Source organism: Limulus polyphemus, unplaced genomic scaffold, assembly GCF_000517525.1.
Source record: "Limulus polyphemus unplaced genomic scaffold, Limulus_polyphemus-2.1.2 Scaffold2264, whole genome shotgun sequence".
In the NCBI taxonomy this organism is placed as follows: Eukaryota; Metazoa; Arthropoda; class Merostomata; order Xiphosura; family Limulidae; genus Limulus; species Limulus polyphemus.
Window position 1 is genome coordinate 176697 of NW_013667874.1, and position 20900 is coordinate 197596.

Below are 20900 nucleotides of genomic sequence, written 5' to 3' on the forward strand. Positions count from 1 at the left end.
ATTTTTACATTTTAGTTACTTTTATAATTAGACATAAAGAATAAACATGAAAAACAAGAAATAAAGTACTTAACCAATTCTCTTTTTCTTGCTGTTGTTTGTTGAACAGAATTAACCCTAATTTTTTATACTAATGATAGTAATGCACTTAATAATTTTTATCTAATTAAATAATGCACCAAAGAATATAGACTAATAACTGGCAAAACGTAGACAAATTCCCTTACCTCTCAAAATTTTCTGGCTTTCTAACTACGTGACAAGAGTTGTTACAAGTTCATCCAAGCTAGTCTTTAACTTTCTCATGGGAACAATGTTGGTATTCTGAGTGAAAATGACACTTAACCTTTCAGAACATATTGTTATACAATGCGTTATTTGATAGATGAAAACCTTGACTTTCTATTGGTTATAGGTAAGATATAAAATTAAATGTAAGAGAGAACTATCAACGAATTGTGAAAGAAAGGATGAGACAGGTGGGTGTGGCAAGAGGGGTCTGATTTTCTATTCAATAGCTCTGTAATCAAACAAAACTGACACTTATAAAAATAACTGTTTGTCTGAGCAATGACGATTTTATAGAGATTAATTTACCTTTAATTTCATACTTTTCAGTGGGGTGGTGATAAAATAGGGAAGATGACATGCTGAGAGAAAATGTGTCACGTGGGTCACACTAGGGGAAATTCAGGATTTTTTTATATTGCCTTGTAGAATTAAGAACTTAAAACTTATTTATTATTAAAATACGGATTATTAGCTAAGTTTTATGCTATTCTAATTAGCATAACATAAACAAAAAGTAGTTTAAAAAAATTTTGAATGTAAGACACTAAAACTTTGTGTCATGTGCAGTAAAGGATACTTGTGATGATAGGGTTAATGGAGTATGGACCAGTATAAAGTGCATTCATCTTGACTCTATTGAACAGACATTGACTGCAGAAGGAAAACATACCAGATACGTATATGTAACAGGCATTATAAGGTGAGTGCTTACCTCTTCTGAACAGTTTCTAATCTGCAGGAGGAGGGTATCATATTATGTAGTATTGGTCCATATGTAATATGTGCACATCTTAACTCCACTGAACAGGCACAGGCTCCAGGAGAAGGATACAACTGGCATGAGTGACATATATGATGGGTGACCTACACTACACTAACAGGGTCACCACTGCCCCACTTATTACTGTATTGGTACTCCTTTTCAATTGTCCCCACAACTGAATTCAAGCAGTGAGGTTTCTCCATGGTCCACCACTCCAGCAGCTAGGAACTGGTAAGTGGCAAGGGTCTTCTATACTCCAATCAATGATGGAGAGGGGGGGATTCATGTAAGGAAGACCCAGAGACCCATCAGGAGATAAAACAGCTAGAAGGTGTATAGGAAGAGATGAAAATGTGGAGAGTGACCACCTAGAGGATCTCATCCTAGGGCTAATGATGAAGAGATATAAGAAAATGAAAAGGTGATAAATGAAATGTGAAATAGTCTGCAAGCATCCACATCCCGAGACAAACATACCACCAACTGGATGCATCAAAGAACCCATACCGGAAGTGTAAAAGAAGAGAGGCCCTTGGAAAAAGAGTAATCCCAAGGTAGGAACAAACAAAGACATGGATCCTGAACTCAGGTGAGAAAATCAAATATCCACACAATGCTAAGGAGAAGACTGAAGTCCAAGAGTGCAAGTGCAAAGGGTGAGTTATTGTGCATGGAGGTATGTTGCCCTGCTATTGGTGGAGAAATTTTGTCACAGGATAACATCATCATGCAGTACTGCAATTCATATAAAATCATGTGAAATTAGGAGGGAGTTCCCTCAAGGCTAGTGGAATGTAAATCTATCTTTGGTAGACACGTGAGGAAAATAGCTAAACTATGTACAGAGGTGAAGTATCATCTCAGAATACAAATATTAATACTATTACCTATAAAAAACAAAAACCATTTGATGTAAATTTCATTTCAAAGTAAATTTTACCTACAAAATCATGTTAAATATTTAATCCTTTCCTAAATAGACCTGAAACTATTATATTACTCTATGACAAGCTTGTTACCTTTCTCTAGCTTTAGGCCAGTCCTCTACTGGATTACTATTATGATAAGTTTATTGAATTCCTCTAGCTTTAAATTAGCCCTTAGCAACTTTTTTGCTACGACAGGTTTGTTGTAGTCTTTAGTCAGATATTAGTACATTACCACAACAACAGATTTGTTGTTTGTTTGTAACTTTTATATTAGTTCCTAACTCTGAATGGATGATATTTTTTACTTCTTTCCATTTTTGTAGGAAAACATAAAACCTGACTAGAGAAAATGACACAACTACAGCTATACTTGTATTCTATATTTATGGCAAAGCTACTAAGGCTATCTGCTGCAATCCCTAATTTTTGAACTACTGACCAGAAGGAAGACAGCACCCTACCATCCACATTAAATGACCGACTATCACTAGGAGCAAATATTTGGTAATCAGCTACAAATATAATGATAATGACCAAAAGTAAAACCTACCTAAATACAAAAAAAGTGGACACAAAATAAAAGTACTTACAAATGTATTCCTTCATTCCAGGATCCAGTGTGGTAATCATGGAGTCAACTGAATTCTGTCAAACACACCAGTAAACCAAAGTTTAATAGTTTTAAATATCAAATTTTCTAAGTATTATGTTTCCATGGTAATGAAAATGTGGAGAACATTTCACTAACAAATTTACAAAAGACATAACAAAAAAAACTGATTATATTTATCAAGATTCACATTTATGAAGGTATAATTTAAGCTTTGCCTGCTTCAACAACATATTCAAATAAATTAAATAATGTACAGATAGAAAGAACACTAGGATCTCCCCATCTATTTAAGCCCTTACAAGAGATTGGACAGAATACAGCAAATATGTATTCCTAATAGCTACTTGCCATAAAAAATTAAAGATCTTCAGAAAGAGAGTGAAAATTAAATTAAAATCTAATTCATGTATAACTAAATGTACAGGTAAATGTAGATAAGCAACATTCAATGTAGATGTTATTTCGTTATTCACATAGAGACACAATGATAGATACAACACAAGTTCACCAAAAAAATATCACCAATTCCTTCAATAGTTATCAAAAAAGCTCAAACTCATTCAGGGAGCAGAAGTGCTACTCTTAAACAACTGAGCCTGAAAAAAAAAAGGTCACAAGGGCAAACTAAAAGACTCCACAAAGATCCCAAATTCCAGATTGCACTCAAGGTTAAGGATCATTTATTACCAGATTCATTTATAAAAGATCCTTCTATGTCTGATAACCAAAAGTCCCAAAGACTTCCCATGTGAAAAGGATTATCCTAAAGTGTAAAACCATCCTTTGTCCTCTTGACAGTGACATCTCCACAGAGAAAGATAAATAAGAAATTTATGGATTGGTATCTGAAACGGTTTTCAAATCCTCACCAAATATGCATTGAAAATGTTCAAACAAAAAATAATAATAATAATAACTATAAGACATATAACCTACAATGATTGAAAAATAAAAACCCTAGAAAAGATTCATAAAAGAAATAAGATAACACATTTTCTTAGAATATGGCATCTTCATATAAATCATGAAAGATGGAATTCAGTTAAGAAATAAGGAATAAAAAAAACCTGATCCATTCATGAACAAAAAACAATTCAAAAATATAATTAAATTTTAGTGAAGAAAAACATGAGTTTAAACCAGGAATCTTATTTTTACAGTCCAGAATTTATGTTTAAACTTCAACAAAACACACACATACACATAAAAAAATGATCTACATAGTTTGATAAAAATAAGGATTTAACTAGTGTTCTTGGAGTGATTAACAAAAAGATGGACCAAACAACTTTGAGAAAGTTGTGTGGAAAATACTACATACATGGAAGTAACACCTAAAATGCACATACAAAACATACAACAGCCACTAAAATATATAAAATACAAATTAGATGGTAATCATTTTGTGAATATGACAGAGCATAGGTGACTTGAAAAGTCAGAATGTAACTTAAAATATAAAGTTTTGTTAAGGTTTTGTTCAGAGCTTATTAAAAGAAAGGTTTTTAATTGGTCAACAAATACTTGTTTTTCCTGAAGTTAGAAAATTAAAATGTTGAAAAAAAAATATCATCATGAGACAAACCTTAGCTTTCTCAGCAACTTTATTCAGTAATTCATGACTTTTCAACCATCCCCACACCCCACCTCCTTGACTCTGGTCTACCTCAGGCAGAGGAGGCTGAGCAGTGTTATCCAGAGGAAGATTGATAGTAGCACTTTGTGTTGATACCATGGGAACAGGCTGCATTGGCTGTGGCATCATCTGCACTGGAACAGTACTGGGGCTTGGAATAGAAGAACTGATAAAGAAAAAAATGTTTTAGATTAAGCTAGAATTTTCAATAAACATTTCTCCCAGTGTGCTAGTTTTCAATGTTAACTTTTTTTTGGTAGAAATTGGTATTTTTTGTTTTTTTTCAAAGGAACACCTTTAAAACTAAACGATGCACATTTTCTCTGTGTTACAAAAATATATATCAGAATCTTCTTTTACATGGACATTTCATATGCTTTTGAAAATAATTCATTTTTCATTTGTTTCGATAGAATTACCATATATAAAATTTAAATGATTTTCATTCAACTGAATCTTACAGAACCAGAGTAATTCAAGATGGCTGAAGATACAGTGTACAAAAATAATTTCCAATAACAACAAATGACTGTGACATTAAGTTCATTATATAATTGTTGGCCTTATGAGATTGTTGAGCAACAGGCAAAGCAATATTAAATGAGCTAATCTAATAATGATGTGGTGTCACTATATTATAAACATGTAATTTTTGGAAGTATCTCTTTCTTAATTAGGTTATATTATAAACGAGAAGAGAAATCCATTCTATGCAAATTATTTTGATCATGTTTTCATGTGTAAACATGCATCTCTAATTACTATTTTGAAATGATGTCAAATTAAGAATTTTAAGATACCATTTACAGTTTTTGTTGGCTCAAAAAACTACTGTTTAACTGACCTCAAGCAGCTATTTAATAGTTAGAAACAAGATCACTATAAAGAAAGAAACCTATGATTTAATCAATATGTCACGGAAGTAATTAATGAAGTATTTACCTATTAATTCAAGGGAAAATTAAAACTTACAGACCCCCAATCTTAACTTCTAAAAGCACTACCAAATAGTTGCTCCCCCCCCCACTAGCAAATTTGGGATTGCTACTAACATTATTCTTGTACTATGTCATAATTGATTATTTCATGTATCACATGTTAATAGACAAGTATATATCCTACTTATATGTATAAATCTCTTCTGTCATGTTTTCTTTTCAAATACTTGTGAATATAAAAATTTATTTTAATTACATGCAACATTATTATTATTATTTTAACTATTTCATGAAAGTTAAAGGATTGATGAATTTAGGTCATGAGCACCTGGAGCAACAGTGTATAGTTCCCCACTACTGATAGCAGCCTTTTGTACTAAGAAAAGAATTTCACCATTAAAAAGTACAGTTTAAATACCAAAAGATTAGAAGCTAATAGGTCTAACATCTGTGCTAATAATGAACAAATTAAGAGGAATGTGGCAAAAAATATCTGCAGTTTATGTGATTATTACCTCTATTGAGCTACTACTTGAGCACAGTATTTCTAACCGTACCACCAGCAAAACTGCATTGCAGAAACTAAATGATACCAGTCTAACCAGCTGCCCCATATTCTGAATACTTTGGTAACCAATGAAATGCATCGAAGCTACATTCTTGTTTCCTAATACTTAGCCTGTGTATCTAATGCAACTCAAAATAGAATTACAAAACTAGCATGACACCAGCAAATCACATAATCTTGTTAATGAAATTACTATAAAGTTTTGTACTCACAATCTTGCAATATAAATTCTTGAAATGTATGTATCATGGATGTATTGATACACAACAGTAAGGAACTGTAAATGTTCCTTCTGAAATGTGTAATAGCAATGTTTCTCTAGTGCCTTCTACGTTTTATTAGCAACATTGATAAGCAATATGCTAGTTTGCTTATGTTAACTTTGAGCCCTCACCTCAAATCATAATAATAAAAAACACTTTCCTCTAATACAAAGGGGATTCAAAATATAAAAAAATTAAATGACCATACAAACCACCTTAAAATTGAAAGAATAAAATGTACAAAATAATTGAAAGAAATCAAGAATAGTTTCCTAAGCAACAAACAAGTCAACTCCATCAGGTAAACATAAAAAGTTCAATTAAAAAATTGGAGTTTTTATTTATTGATAGTTTTTTTCATGTTTAATTTATCAAACTGCTCGTTATACATTGTTAAGTGTCCTTATTATATTGAAAAGTAAATGAACACAAATTTTTGTGTAAACACTGAGCAGTTTTTATCAGAAACATGACTGACTGACAACTGGTTTGATGGGTAGTTGCTATTAGTCCAAGTACTATTGTTAAAGGAATCTTTCACATAAATAAGCAACACTAACATTAGTGAAAAAGAAATATTCTTGCCACTTGTATTGCAGCCTTGAAAACAGCTATGAACCCTACTAACTATATTTCTGAAGTTTTTATCACAAAAACAATACAAATCATCAAAAGAATGTTTTACTAATAAAGATGACTTTATGACTCTTGTTACATTGCACATATGCATGAATTGTATATTCAAGAGATACATCAATTTTGAAGCAAGTCCAGAAAATCCTTAACTTGTTCACTGTTCTACTGTCACTCAAGATTATGTATCACAGACAAACACATTACTTGGGCTGAATAAAATTCTCAAAAAAATGAATTTTTGTAAATGTGTTTACTTTAATAAAAATAAGTCCTAAAATATATTTCATTTCTAAATTTTACTTCACCCAAGTACAATATTACATTAGTATTAATTTACTTATTAGTGTTTTTAAATAAAACAAATGTTATACTATGTATAGGTTCACACTATTCTTACTGGAACAACATTTAAGTTTGTTTTTTATATTTCATGAATGTAGTTTTATTTTTTTTAGTTGAATGATTTTTCTAAGCTTCGTTTTATTAAGTGTAGCCTTAAAGCTCAAGTTTTTGTTTTGTCAAACTGTGCATTTTATTGCCAGGTATGAATGATTTATTTTAACTTGGCAAGTAGAGTACAAGCTCTATGAAAATGGAAAATATTTAGATTATAGAATGTATTAACTCCTTCACTGCTCTTCACATTACATGATGTTTTAGTCTTTCCTACCATTTGAAATCCCTGATGCCTATACATAGCAGGAAAATATGTATATTGTGTGAATATTAGACATTTATACAGTAATTTTATTGCTAAGTGTAATATTTGTACAATATAGTCATAATATTATCATTATATATTTAGTGCATGAGATAAGAGACGAGTGCAATACCACATCTGGAAAAATAAAAAAACAAGTCTTGCACACCCTATCATCTTATCTCACAGTCAGTGAGGGTTGCACCAGACCCAAATAATCTCCTGCTCCCTCCTCATTTGGCACACCCCCAGGCCTACACAGCGGCCATTATATGACTTCTTGGTGTTTATTGTTTTCTTTTGCATCCTATCCTACAATTTCATAAGGTAAAACTTTTTTTTTTCACATGTAATGGGGATTTTCCTGCCCATGAGCAGGAAAAGGGCTAAGTAAGCAAAATGTTTAGAATCATCAAATTTCACATACAATAACATAAAACCAAATTTTTCAAATGTATCATTTACTGAACTCTTTCCAAACAGAGAAATATTTACAGAAAAAGTCCAGACTTGATAAAATTTGATTTTTAGCCTGTTCTTTATCATTCACTTTAAAGCTATGTTCACAGGTGGTGGAAAAAGAGTGCATGCTACAATCTTTTACAGAGTGCTATTCAACATGGTATTATATATTTGATATTAGAGTTATCAACTATTCATGTAGGTAACTACACTGCTGATTGAACGACAGCTTGTAATAGAGGAAACTAAGTATCAGATAAAATATAAAGGGATACTGAAAAACCTGTAAACATGCATTTTGAAAGTTCTACAGACAAAAGTATGTTTATTTTTCAATGTGAACTTCACCTTGTGCTCCAACTTGTCAGAGTTTGAGTGAGACTGATGTCAGCAATTCACAGATATATCTTGAGTACAAATACTTTTGTAACACATTTGACTTTTTTGCACAGAACAGGCTTGTACATAGTACTAAAAGCTTGCCACATTTTATGTAGATACACACAGTAAATTCAGAATTATAGTCAATATTCCTTCTCCAATGCATAAATTAATGTAATATAATTGCTTAAACTGAATGTAAAGTATAAAGAACAAGATATGCATATTGTTTCGTAAAATATTTTGATGGTTGGTAATCTGCTTGTCTTTAATGAACATAAAAAAGAAATAACGTAAATTGATCAGCATTTAAACTTTTATTCTTCCTGTAATATATATTAATTCTACATAGTTTATTAAATGAACACGGTATAGAATGAAGAAATATCTATTTATATTTAGCTATATCCCTGAAAAGAAATCACTACAAAGTGACCTATGCATCTGAAAAACACACACACACACACACACACACACATAATATCTAGCTTTCATTCTATACTGGCATTTTAAAAAGGCAATGAGGTACTCATGAAAATTCCAGGAAAGATAAGAATTTGAAGTTTTCTTACCTACTTAGCTTAAAAAATAGGAAACAGTTTAAACTGCTATTCTTACAAGAAGTATACATAAAAAATGCCTATTTTCTCTATTGTTAGAGCAGATGTAAAAAAGACTTTTTCAGTGCCATCCACTTCTAGAAGATTTTTTTTCCTCTCATATATGAATTGTATTGCAAGCCTTTTTAAGCTATTTAACAAATACTTTGTAGTGCAAAATGCAATAAAATACAACAATATAATATGTTATATCTGTATTATGTATAATTATGTGAATAGACTGGAATCAATATATACACACACACACATTCAAAAACAGAGTTAAACTCAACATTAGGAAAATGGCATATAATATGCAGCTCCTACCTTGTTTGTGGAGTGTAATATGATCTTTCACTTGATCCTTGTCCTTCTGAGCTCATCAGAGGCTGAGATACACCTACTCCAGAGCTGACTGTTGTTGAATTTCCAGGAACAACAGGGAACATGGGAATAGGCTGTGGAGGTAGGACGGTGCTGGGAAAGCTAGCAGGTGATGTTGGCAACCCTGAAGGAGGAAGGAATGATTGTTGTGGTGGGGTTGGGGAATTGGATTTTAAGTTAGTGTTAGTAGAAATAGGAGGTTGAGGGGTGATATCAGGGTTGGTTATAACACCTTGAACAGAAGAAGGAACTACAGAGGTAAGGGTATTAGCCGAGAAGACAGATTTCGAACCACAAAAAAAAGAAAAGCAGATTAAATTTTCCTGAAACAAAACCATGTTTCAAACAAAAAAAAAATTTTATTTATCTAAGAAACAGTTTAATGCATTAAATGTAGCATTCTGTAGGCACAATCATAAAACAACCAAGCAACTTCAGACAGGCAACAGTGCAGCTCTGTGCTAATAATGTATGTACAATACCAAAAAAAAGCAGTCCACCTGTATGTGTAACACAATAATCTTGACTTATAATTCATTAAATTCAAGCATTATGTGTGTGTGTTCCACTAAACACCCAAATATAATTACTATTGTCATCATTTAATGATTTTTAAAATCTTGTTCAGCAATAATGTTTTTTAATTATTCTTCTTGAATACAGCATCATCATAAATACCTCCAACTGAAGGTTTGCCAGCATTTAAGACAACAAGTGTAACAAATGTGAGTGTGAGGAATAGCCTGAACTAACCAGGTTTTAAATAAAGGATGTGCTTAACCAGTGTTTGTTCTACTTAGCTACCTGTTTCAGGTCCAAGTTCTTCCTCCGTCTAATAAAAAGTACACGTCATTAGGACATGTATAAATTTAACTTTTTTTAACCCAAAAAGTTAACTTAACTTACTTAATTCAAATTGTATGACTTTATCACATATAACAGTGATATTAGTAATTTATTGAATAACTACATTATACAACAGTACTTAATGTTTTCTTTATTTTTTATTGCTACTCACAATGAAGATTTCATAATCACTTATTGGTGTAAGTGTAACACTAGTTAAGCACCCAATGTAACAAATCCAGATGGTAACAATAATCTACAATGAAATCAAAACCCCTTGGCTTATTGGTTAAGAGCTCTATCAAACCCATCATAATTTAATATCCCTGCAGATGTTCCTATCCTATGCAAAAGTTGTGCCATGTGTATGTTTGTGTGCAAATCTACATATTAAGATATGCACTCAAACAATCCTACCTCTCAACTACCATAACTCTACATATTAAGATACGCACTCAAACATTCCTACCTCTCAACTACCATAACTCTACATATTAAGATACGCACTCAAACATTCCTACCTCTCAACTACCATAACTCTACATATTAAGATACGCACTCAAACATTCCTACCTCTCAACTACCATAACTCTACATATTAAGATACGCACTCAAACATTCCTACCTCTCAACTACTATAACTCTACATATTAAGATACGCACTCAAACATTTCTACCTCTCAACTACCATAACTCTACATATTAAGATACGCACTCAAACATTCCTACCTCTCAACTACCATAGACTTTGGTTAATCATTGAGACAAAGCACAAGTGCTTTTAAACATTACAGCTTTCTGTTGTTTTGTATCTAAAAACATCAAACACACACTTTTACTCAATGTATTTGTCCTCAAAAGTGAAAGTAAATAAATAATGTAAGAATGGAAAAAAAGAATATGCAGTGTAGTGTAATAGAAAGTTCATGAAGCCACACCAGTATAACTAAAATATAAAGTTGTACATTAAAACATAAGTATTTTCATACACTTGGTAAATAAAATAATACACTCATATCTTGATATACACCTATTCTTGTACTGACAAATATAGAAGATTTCTAAGTTTCATTGAGATGAAAGATAACAGAAGCTTATGTCAAAGTATTAAATAGCATTTTCATCTGACAGACAAGAGGTTGTCTGGTAACAGCTGATATCAGCTCATTTAACTCTGTAATTGCCTTGAAATATAAATATATATAAATAGAAAGTAACTTACATGATTGTACAGTTCCCAAACCATCTTCTCCTTTATTATTGACAAATTCAAATGATGATTCTCCATTGGCATCCTCATTCACTTCTTCCATCATTTTAATAACTTGTTCAATCCACTTGACAAAAAAATAAAAATTTACATGAAAATATATAGTATAGCTGCTACACATTTGTACAATGACAAGTTATTGAAGAAGTTTATATAAACAAATGCTTAAAATCACTGTAAATGAAAAAGAATTATATGCTCATAATAATTTGACCAAATAACATTCACTGATATACCTGAAATAATAGTTCTTGAACAACAAAATCATTAGTTAACTTGTAATGGTTCAAGGAATCTAGAAACATTAGTTAATAGTAAAACTTAACTTGAGGTTGCTTCTAGTATTTAAAGGAAACATTATCTGTGTAATAGATGTCCAAAAGCTGAAAAGTGAAAGCTTTTGTTAAGAATTTCAAAATTTTCCCTCTAATGTTAACACTTTTTTTCTTATCTGAAAATATATTTCATATAAATACTCACCTCTCCACACAACAGATAGCTGACACGTCACATGAATCAAGCCTTTCGGCAAAACTCCCATACTAACACTTAACACTTATAACATGTACTCCTCCAGTCTCTAATGCATTAGACTATACTCCTCCACGAAGAATGTGACACATCCACCATGCATAGTACTCCCCTTGAGCATTTTTGTATATTCCAAAAGCTCATTCTTGAACATGGAAAAAGACCTAGGAAGTGAGGAGGAAGGGTGGGTGGTTCTGTGAAGAGGTGTTTACCTGAAATACATATTCAGGTAAGGAATATGTTAACTTCAGAAATGCTACTCAATTCTCCACTGAAATGCCCCCAGTGGCACAGCGGTATGTCTGCAGACTTACAACGCTAGAATCCGGGTTTCGATACCCGTGGTGAGCAGAGCACAGATAGCCCATTGTGCAGCTTTGTGCGTAATTACAAATAAACATCTCCACTAAACAGATAGCTAGAATCCCACATTGAGAAATTGGTGATTGAACAAGTGTATATAAGGAAATTAAAAAAATGAACTCCTTTCCAAGAATGATATGTAGCAACAAAAAAGGAAATCTATTGAAAGTGTGTCATCCACTAGGGGAAACCAAGTGAGAAAGAGCCTCATTCACTGGGACATTGTATCTATCTCAAACAGGAAATACTTTTTGCACAAGTAATAGTAAAGAAAGATACTGCCAAAAGAACTTCCTATGTGTTTTTTACATGTTGCAAAGGTGGGTGGAATGTAAAGGCTGCTTAAAGGCCTGTATATCTCACCAAACCGTGAACATACGGTGTGGTTAGGGCAATAAGTCAAACCATACAGTATATGAAAAATACTTAGAGGAATATACAGGTGAAGAGATGAATCATTCACAGCTGCATAGAGCAAATAACACAAGACCCATCCAGCTGGTCACAACCCCTGGAAATAGTCTGATTCTTAGCATTAGGGAAGGGCTTGTACTACACTTGCAAGTACATACACCTGCCTTACATCTGATTGAGGGGTGTGTCCACCTGGTCTCATAGCTGTAGGTTTACACCAAACCAAAGGGAAACTCTCTATATCAACCGTTTGCTTCCCAGCATCTTAGTACGTGGGACGATTTTGTATATGGAAGAACGCTTGAGTTGGTTGGCCAGGTTTGGGTACAGGGAACCACACTTAATGCTGTTTCTTTCTGTTTCTTTTAGAAATAGCAGTATAACTTTGAAGGTAAATACATAAATTACCAATGCATTCTTGCAGAAAACTCCATTTCAACAGTTGGCATAAAGCTGTGGCAGATGAACTTAACACTTTCTTATCCGCTACTTTATGCAGATTTTGAAATATATATAAACGCTTTTCTATGGAAGCTGCAACAAAAAGAAATAACCAGCAACTGACCTCTTCACAACCTCTGGGAAAGTTGAAGAACAGGAGAATAGCAACTGTAGGGAGAAAATATTCAGAGGCAGAAGAAACCACAATTTGGTGAAAATAATACGATGGGTTGTTCACATCCCCACCTTCAATATCATTCAGGAGATGTTGAAGATCAGAGGCAAAAAAAACTGTACAATAATAAATTTGATGGGAGATATTGTGAAAAAAGTCAAAAGGAGTCATTTCCACAGAGAAATACACAAGCAAGATAAGATGCTTAATCCAACCAGGAGATAACACATGAGAAAAAGAAGAATACCACATCAAAAAAAAAGATGATGTTGATTGCCTTGAAAGGGCAGTAAGAGCAAAATTAAGTCTGCAACCAATCTCAGTAATGGCCACCAATACTGATCCAATCTAAAGAATTTCCCCGTGTTTTTTCAATCCACTTTTCAAGATCAGTTCAGTAAATTTTTTTACCTGTGAAAATGAGCAATACATGCAGGTGCCTCATAATGCATGCCTTCTTGGTTAGTTTAAAGGTTTACAGGAAAATAAATGTTAGAGGAGAAGTTCTTCAACTTCATCTAATATATTATTTTCTATTCCAATGAAAATGTGTCCTTTTTATAGCCTGATAAGTGCATGATTTATTTGAAGACAAGATTTGAAGTTTGACGCATGCCACTAGCATATGTACATTAGGGATATCAAGAAATGCAAAACACACAAATGCAGAGTGTCAAAATCCTATCTTGATATCAGCCAATCTTGGGTACACTGGCACCTATCCAATATTTTAGTCAGGTCACGGGCTTAAACAAAATAACAGCAAACTGCCTGAACAGGACTAAAGAGACAACTGATGTTTGAATGGTAGCACAAAGAAAGAGAAGGAAGGATAATCTGGGAAAAATATCCAATCACCCTCCCAAACAGCCTAAGTCTTGGGGAAGAAGGAGCATTCTAGGAATAAAATCAACTTGTCCCTGTAATAGAAATGCAGAAGACAGCCAAGGCAAAATTATCAGAGTGACACCTTCCAAAAGGAAGGAGAAGAAAATGTGTCTTTACAGAAAGATGGTTCAGAGAATAAATGGTCAAATGTTTGAATGAAGGACATGTAAGAGTCCTAATGACTAAAGTGAGGTTCCAGTCCAGAAGAGGAAGATAACCAATTAGAAAGGTTTGGAAAATGTCCATAAGAACTAGGGAAAGAAAATGAGAACCAGAAAAAAAATGAAAGGTTGTCAACAAAGTCACTCTCTAGCTGGCAATCATAGAAAGGTTAACATTTTCCTAATCTGAAAATGTATTTCCAACAGATACTCACCACTAGCCTTAAGCTAATTCCCACCAAAAATTCATGTGTTTAAAATTAACTTTGCTGGTGAATGATGATGTTATCAGATGACAAAAGCTGTACACAAATAGGAAAGCAACACAACCTCCATGCACAGAAGCTCCTCTCAAGCACTTGAACTTGAAATAATTTCATCCTTAGACAAGGCAAGAAGCAAGTGCACCAGAAGTGTGGAGATCAGGTAGGAATGTGTGAGAGGTGAGTATCTATTGAAAATACATTTTTAGATTAGGAAAATGTTAACTTCTGAGACAATACATCACCTCTCACACAGAATAGCTAGAATCCCATGCTGAATTGGTGGAGGGGCTAGTACAAAATTAAACCTAGATAAGCAACATTTAAAAAGTGCACAGAGAGAAATCCCATATAATGTGAAACCCAACTCATCTCAACCAGGGTATACTCTTTGGCTGGAATGTAAAGGAGGAGAGGCCAATAAGCCCCAAGTGTTGCAGGGATGGGGAGAATGAAAACATGACCATCCTAGCACTTTCACACAAGAGGTCAGTGAATCAATATGTGTAGTGTGGTTAGGGTGCAATCAACTCTACTGGACAGACTCAGGCTACAGAATGAGGACATACCAGCTGTTTGAGGAGTGGCCTGCAATACACTGACAGCACCACCACCCTACTTCTCACAGTATTGTGCTAAGCCCAATAATTGAGGAATTCTCTAAGGTCCACCACTCCAGTGGCTAGAAATTGGAAAGTAGCAAGAAGGGGGAGAAATTGTGTTAGGGAGATCCACAGAAGTGTCCAGATTCCCATCTGATGTTTGCCAGAAAGGTCTTTTACTCGAGATAGTGCAATGGGTGACTAATAAGTCCTATTTTTAAAAGCCACCAAGCAAGAGCCAAAGAGGTGAGCAATAATTTCCCTAGTGTCAGCTTTTTCCATAATAACCCATGGAATAGTACAGTCTGGATCAAGTAGCAGAGTAATTTTTGTATACCACAAGGATACCTCTAGTGGTCATGCAGAACATTCCCTATCAACAGTAGGCACTGGTAGATCCAGGGCAGATAATTTAAGTGCCTTCTCTTATCTCTAGCCTGATGTGAATTTTAGGAATTAAGCATATCCTTAGAGGCAACACCAGCCACCTGGTGGGATCCTGTTAGATAGAAAAAAGAGGGAAAAAGAAAACATACTTACCCATCTTAAAGATAGTGGGCTGAGTTAAGAATGGTAACCAGAGGGAGACAAAATAGCCAGATAATGAGTGACAAATGTGCAGGGAGTTGTCTACATGCCCACCTGAAGGATCTCATCTAAGAGCTGGCAATAAGGAGATGTAAGAGAATGAGACAGGTGATGAATCTCATATGATGAAATATGAAAGAGCCTGTGAGCATCAACACCTAGGGAAGAATACACCAACCACAGGAGTTGACAGACCCATCTAGTAAGGATAGAAGATGAGAAGTTCCTAGATGAAGAGGGATCCCAGGGTAGAAACAAATGATGGCAGGGACCCCAAAGCCAAGTAACACTGAACAGCCTGAACTGGACATTGGGGCCAATCTAAACCAAATGAACATATAAGTGAGATAGAAGGAAGAGAGATGAGAGAGAAAGAATGGTCACCCTGATAAGTAGCTGAAGTCTTAGTGAGAAAGTATCTGGGTAGAGTGGTAAAGAAGTGCAATGGAAAAGAGTGTGAGAAGAATTAACAGCATAGTATAAGAATGACAGTGACCATAGATTAGAAGGAAGAAAGTCTTGAGAGAAAGTTGGTATAAAGAGCAAGAAACAGATGGCTCAAATAGAACATGTGAGAGCGCAACACCACATTATGGTCCCAGTCAGGCATGGGGTCAGTGAAGGAGGATGGATCACAACAGAATGGAGAAGATGGGGGAAGAAAACACTGTATGGTAATGAGAAAAACAAAAGGTAGTGGATAAGGCCACCCAAGAAACAGTGATGGTGGAAACCAACAAACTATAGTCAAATAACCAAGTGAAAGAGGCAGAAAAGTATGGAAAAGTAGGATGGTCAAGAGGAAGGGAGTGGCAGATAGACTAATGAAGAAAAATCTGCCCCTTCCATTGATAAACAGTCAAATAAAAGGACAACAGAAACAAAGTAAGAAGAAGCCTACATGACTGGAGCATCCAGCCATAAGGGCAATGGATTATACAAATCCCACACACTGAGATGAAGATACTCCTGGATGAAAAAGTGACGTGTGAGGTTGAAGCAACAGAGAAGAGATACTAAGTAAAAGAAAAGGGTATCTGGAAACTAACTGAAAGAAGTAGAGGAAACCAAGGAAGGTGCTGAAGAGGAAGACAGACATACAGAAAAAGATAAAACCTGTCCTGGCCAAGAGCATCAACAGCCAGAGCCAAAGAATAAGAAGCAGATTAAAAGAAGAAAGGAAGCTAGGAGTTGAGAGAGGTGGCAAAGGCATCTATGAAGGGTGTAGCCAACCAAGAGCACACCAAATGAAAAACCTGAGGGTGGAGAGACCACTTCATGGGGAGAACAAGGTCTGGCAAAGAGAGGCAATCTATTGCCAAGTTCAAAGCCCCTGGCACATGACAAGCTATGAGACAAACTTGATGGGAATGAGCCCAGAAGAGTAGGGCCAATACGTAAAATCAAAGACACCTGGAGCAAGTACCTCTTTGATGGTTATAAGAAATGAGCATAGAATTGTCAGAGTGGATCATGACTAATTGATCCACTAAAAGAGGAAGGAAATGAGAACATGTCTAACAAACGGTAAGGATTTCAAGCATGTTAATGTGAATTCTCCTCCTTTGCCCAAATGCCAAAAGTCATGTTGTCAATCAGATATGCCCCAACGCAAGAGGGAAGCAAGCATCTATGAAGAGATGGAGATCAGGTTGAGGTTGTTAAGGGAACATTAATCATGGTATTGGATGGTTTAGCCATAAAGACAGATCCTCAAAAAGAGAAGAAGTGATCTTCATAATTGAGGACAACGGATACCAAGAAAGAGTCTATTGGACTTGTAAAGTCCACTGGAAGAGGCACATGTGTGCAACCCTCAAGGGAATGAGAGGTTCAAGAAAGCCAGAGTACCATAAAGTGAAAGAACCTCCAGTGCAAGATGAAAATGAGAAGCACAAACCATGATGACTATACATTACAAAGCCTGCAAATGAAGGTCGATGAAGAAAAGTCAAAGGGGCAAGTTCGAAAAAGACAAGAAACTGGAGAAAATAAAGAGGACTGGTGTCAGGTTGCTTCAGCCTGGGTCTCAAGTGAATCAGGAACACCACCAAAGACTTCCAGGTGAAGAAAGGAAGCCCAACAAAGATCACATTGATAAGAAGTAGGGGGTGAAGATTATAGAGAAGAGAACCCTGACCCATTAACTCCCAACAGCAGATGAACCAAGTAAGGAGGTAAATTGCTGAAGAAGTGGTAAAGGCCAAGGTAGTAAAGAGAAGGGAATGAACTTTTACAGAAAATCCCTCTGTGGCATGATGACGTGTCGATAATGTATAGGGAGAAGAGAAAATGCAGAGAATGGTAGGAAAAAGATAGACAACTGAGCACTAGAGAGTGAAATAGAAGAGAAAGGGTTCACTCCCCAAGCAGGCAAAAAGATATTCCAAAGACTGGAAATTGAGAAAAGGAAAGAATGAATGGCTGTAAGCATGAACAAAGTCAAGAAGGATGAAGCATGTGGTGACATGTGCAGAGATGTTCGTGAAAGGAATCAACATAAACCCTAATATCAATGAGAAGGATGAATAACAAAGTTATCTCCAAGAATTGATTTCATGGAGTAACAAACTGTATGATAGTTGTTACATACTCAACAGTCAACAAGCCTCCAAAACTCATAGTAGAAATATGTCTTGTGTTTGTAACTTCGTCACCTTCACTGAATAAAGTTGAAGTCACCATCACCTTAGAATTCATTATAATATTCAAAGTTTTTGAAACAAAAGCTAAGGTATAATGAAAACTAAGTTCCTTTTCACTATTGCAAATCTCAGTAAACTGAAATGTAGACTAAAAAAATCAACACATCTGTAGTAGGCAATGGCAATGAAAAAAAGACAGACTAATGTTCTGTTGAAATATGAAAATTATCACATCAAGATGTCCAGAAAGCTGTAACAAAATATGTTAGCAGGCCCATTGAACTGCCCAAATCTCGAGAACACTGATGTGGAAAAACCACTCCATGGGTGACCAAACACAAGAAATGGTGAAGGTAACCAGAACTGCTCCCCATCTAGCTAGAAAGGCATCCATGTACAGGTGTAAGTCTGGGCAGGATGGTGAAAGATGGCTGCTCAAAGTTGTGTGGAAATTTTTGAGTGAGAGATAAAGAGATGGAGGTGGGGAAACAAGAGAAGAATGTGAAATATATGGCATATTCCACTAATCTGCCAGAATCAACTGAGATTAACACAAAATGATACATCCAGAGGAAGAAATGATATGACAGACATGAGAATCACCAAAAAAGACAGACTTGTATATGTAGGAAGAAAGGATGACATAAGAGCCTTGGAAACCAGGAGCTTCATATCACAGAAATGTAAGGAGAAGGTTGAACCCACCCAGCAAATGAGGTGATAAAGACTCTCAAATGAATCAGATACTGATTGGTAGTCAATACTTATTCCTAAATTGTTGCACTTGAAGATGTTTATCATATTAAACTAAGTGAAGTTTGAAAATATCTTTAAAAATATAAAAGTTAAAAATAGGAAGATTAGTCTCATGTGAGAATAACTAATTAACTGAATGTAATCCATCAATGATCCCACTAGTTGTCCAGCTCTAATGGTGAACAACTCCTAATAACTAGAACCTTTCTGAAAGTTTTAGAAATTATTCAAGTAGTATAAACATCAGCTATGCTAGAGAGGATATTGACTGATTACTGAATTAGTGAGTAGTATAAACACCAGTTATGCTAGAGAAGATAATGACTGATTACTGAATTAGTGAGTTTGGTTAGTCAATTTATCTCTTACTCTTGGCCAGTTATTCAGTTATTTTAGTTTTTTAAATGCTGAATGCGTTTGTGACAAAGTACCATATATATAGAAGAAAGCAACATGTGTGAGAAAAATTAACATGTACAGTAAGTGAAATTGTTGTATTAGCATCTGCTGTGTACTTAAACCTATCAGTAAACATTAGTTAAATCAATTTGCCAAACTTGTAGTTGAAAACATAAAATATTTTCATTATCATTAAGTGGGATAGACTTTGCATTCTTTATTGTACTGAATAATCGAAAAGAACCTACTTATCAATAAAAACTTTACAACACAACCTTGGTAAGAGATAAAATGGTTGGATTTTCTATCCACGTAAAGACAAATATGGAATGCTCACTTATAATCTCATGGTTTTCAGGTTTCAGATATCACACATACAGATGATCAATGGAAATATGAGAAACAGTGGATAAGATTTTTTTTCAATGTCTAAACTAATTTTGTAAGTAGTGTTATGACAGCAGAAGTCACGTGAACCTGGTAACACGTAATGAGTATCCAGAAGGATCGGGGAACATTACGAATAATCCAGTATTTGCTAGATGCCCTCTGTTCCTGTATATAAGCAGACAGATAAGAAAAGATAATAGAGATAGCAGACAGAGAGATTGAAGATATAGACGGACTTGTACTAATATTTCTTGTTATTTTAACCTAAAACATAGGCCTTGTAAAAAAACAGCTAAGAGGACCTTATCTTACACTATATTGTCATTAAACTGGTTAACTTAAGCCTAAAGTACATTAAACACACTACTAAATGAATTCCCTGCTTGTTAGAATATACTTCATACCTACTCACACTCACAGTTTTGAGAATGTGCATGTGGAATGATAAATTTAATTCTGTTAGATGTGAAAGTTTGATCAGAACTGGTGTGAAAGTTGTAAGTGAAATACATAAATTGTATATAAAACTGTGGCATCATACTTCATATTACAGTTTACAAAGGCATGACAAATATATTGCACAAAACCTTTACAAGTATCTTACATCCCTCAAAGTGGGTGTGCAATAATATCATTGAAAGGAATAAACATGCAAATAGCCCCTTGCTGTTCTCATATGTAATGTTAATGAAATTTGAATTGCAACTTTATAATAAGCCTACAAGGTAAAATTATATATCAGTAATATTCATAATGTCTGCACTAATAGTAATAATAGTACTACTAGTATTAATAATAATACCAAAAGGCCTGGCATGGCCAGGTGGATAAAACGCTCGACTCGCAATCTGAGGGTCACGGGTTCGAATCCCCATCACACCAAACATGCTCGCCCTTTCAGCCGTGGGGGGTGTTATAATATGAAGGTCAATCCCACTATTCGTTGGTAAAAGAGTAGCCCAAGAGTTGACGGAGGGTGGTGATGACTAGCTACCTTACCTCTAG

At 34.6% G+C, this 20900-nt stretch overlaps 1 protein-coding gene across 2 annotated transcripts in view; it reads right to left on the reverse strand.

Annotated features, from left to right (window-relative positions):
* The window catches only part of LOC106466457 (protein PRRC1-like), a 31658-nt gene that overhangs the window by 10065 nt on the left and 693 nt on the right, over positions 1-20900 (reverse strand). The window contains exons 2-5 of one of the 2 annotated variants that reach the window (XM_022394461.1): positions 11232-11346; positions 9107-9287; positions 4182-4398; positions 2574-2628 (exon numbers count right to left, since the gene is read on the reverse strand). In XM_022394461.1, coding sequence (XP_022250169.1) covers positions 2574-2628; positions 4182-4398; positions 9107-9287; positions 11232-11325 — 547 coding nt within the window. In that variant the 5' untranslated portion in view covers positions 11326-11346. Of the gene's footprint in view, positions 1-2573; positions 2629-4181; positions 4399-9106; positions 9435-11231; positions 11347-20900 lie in introns of both variants that reach the window. The other variant, XM_022394460.1, reaches the window with a different exon arrangement.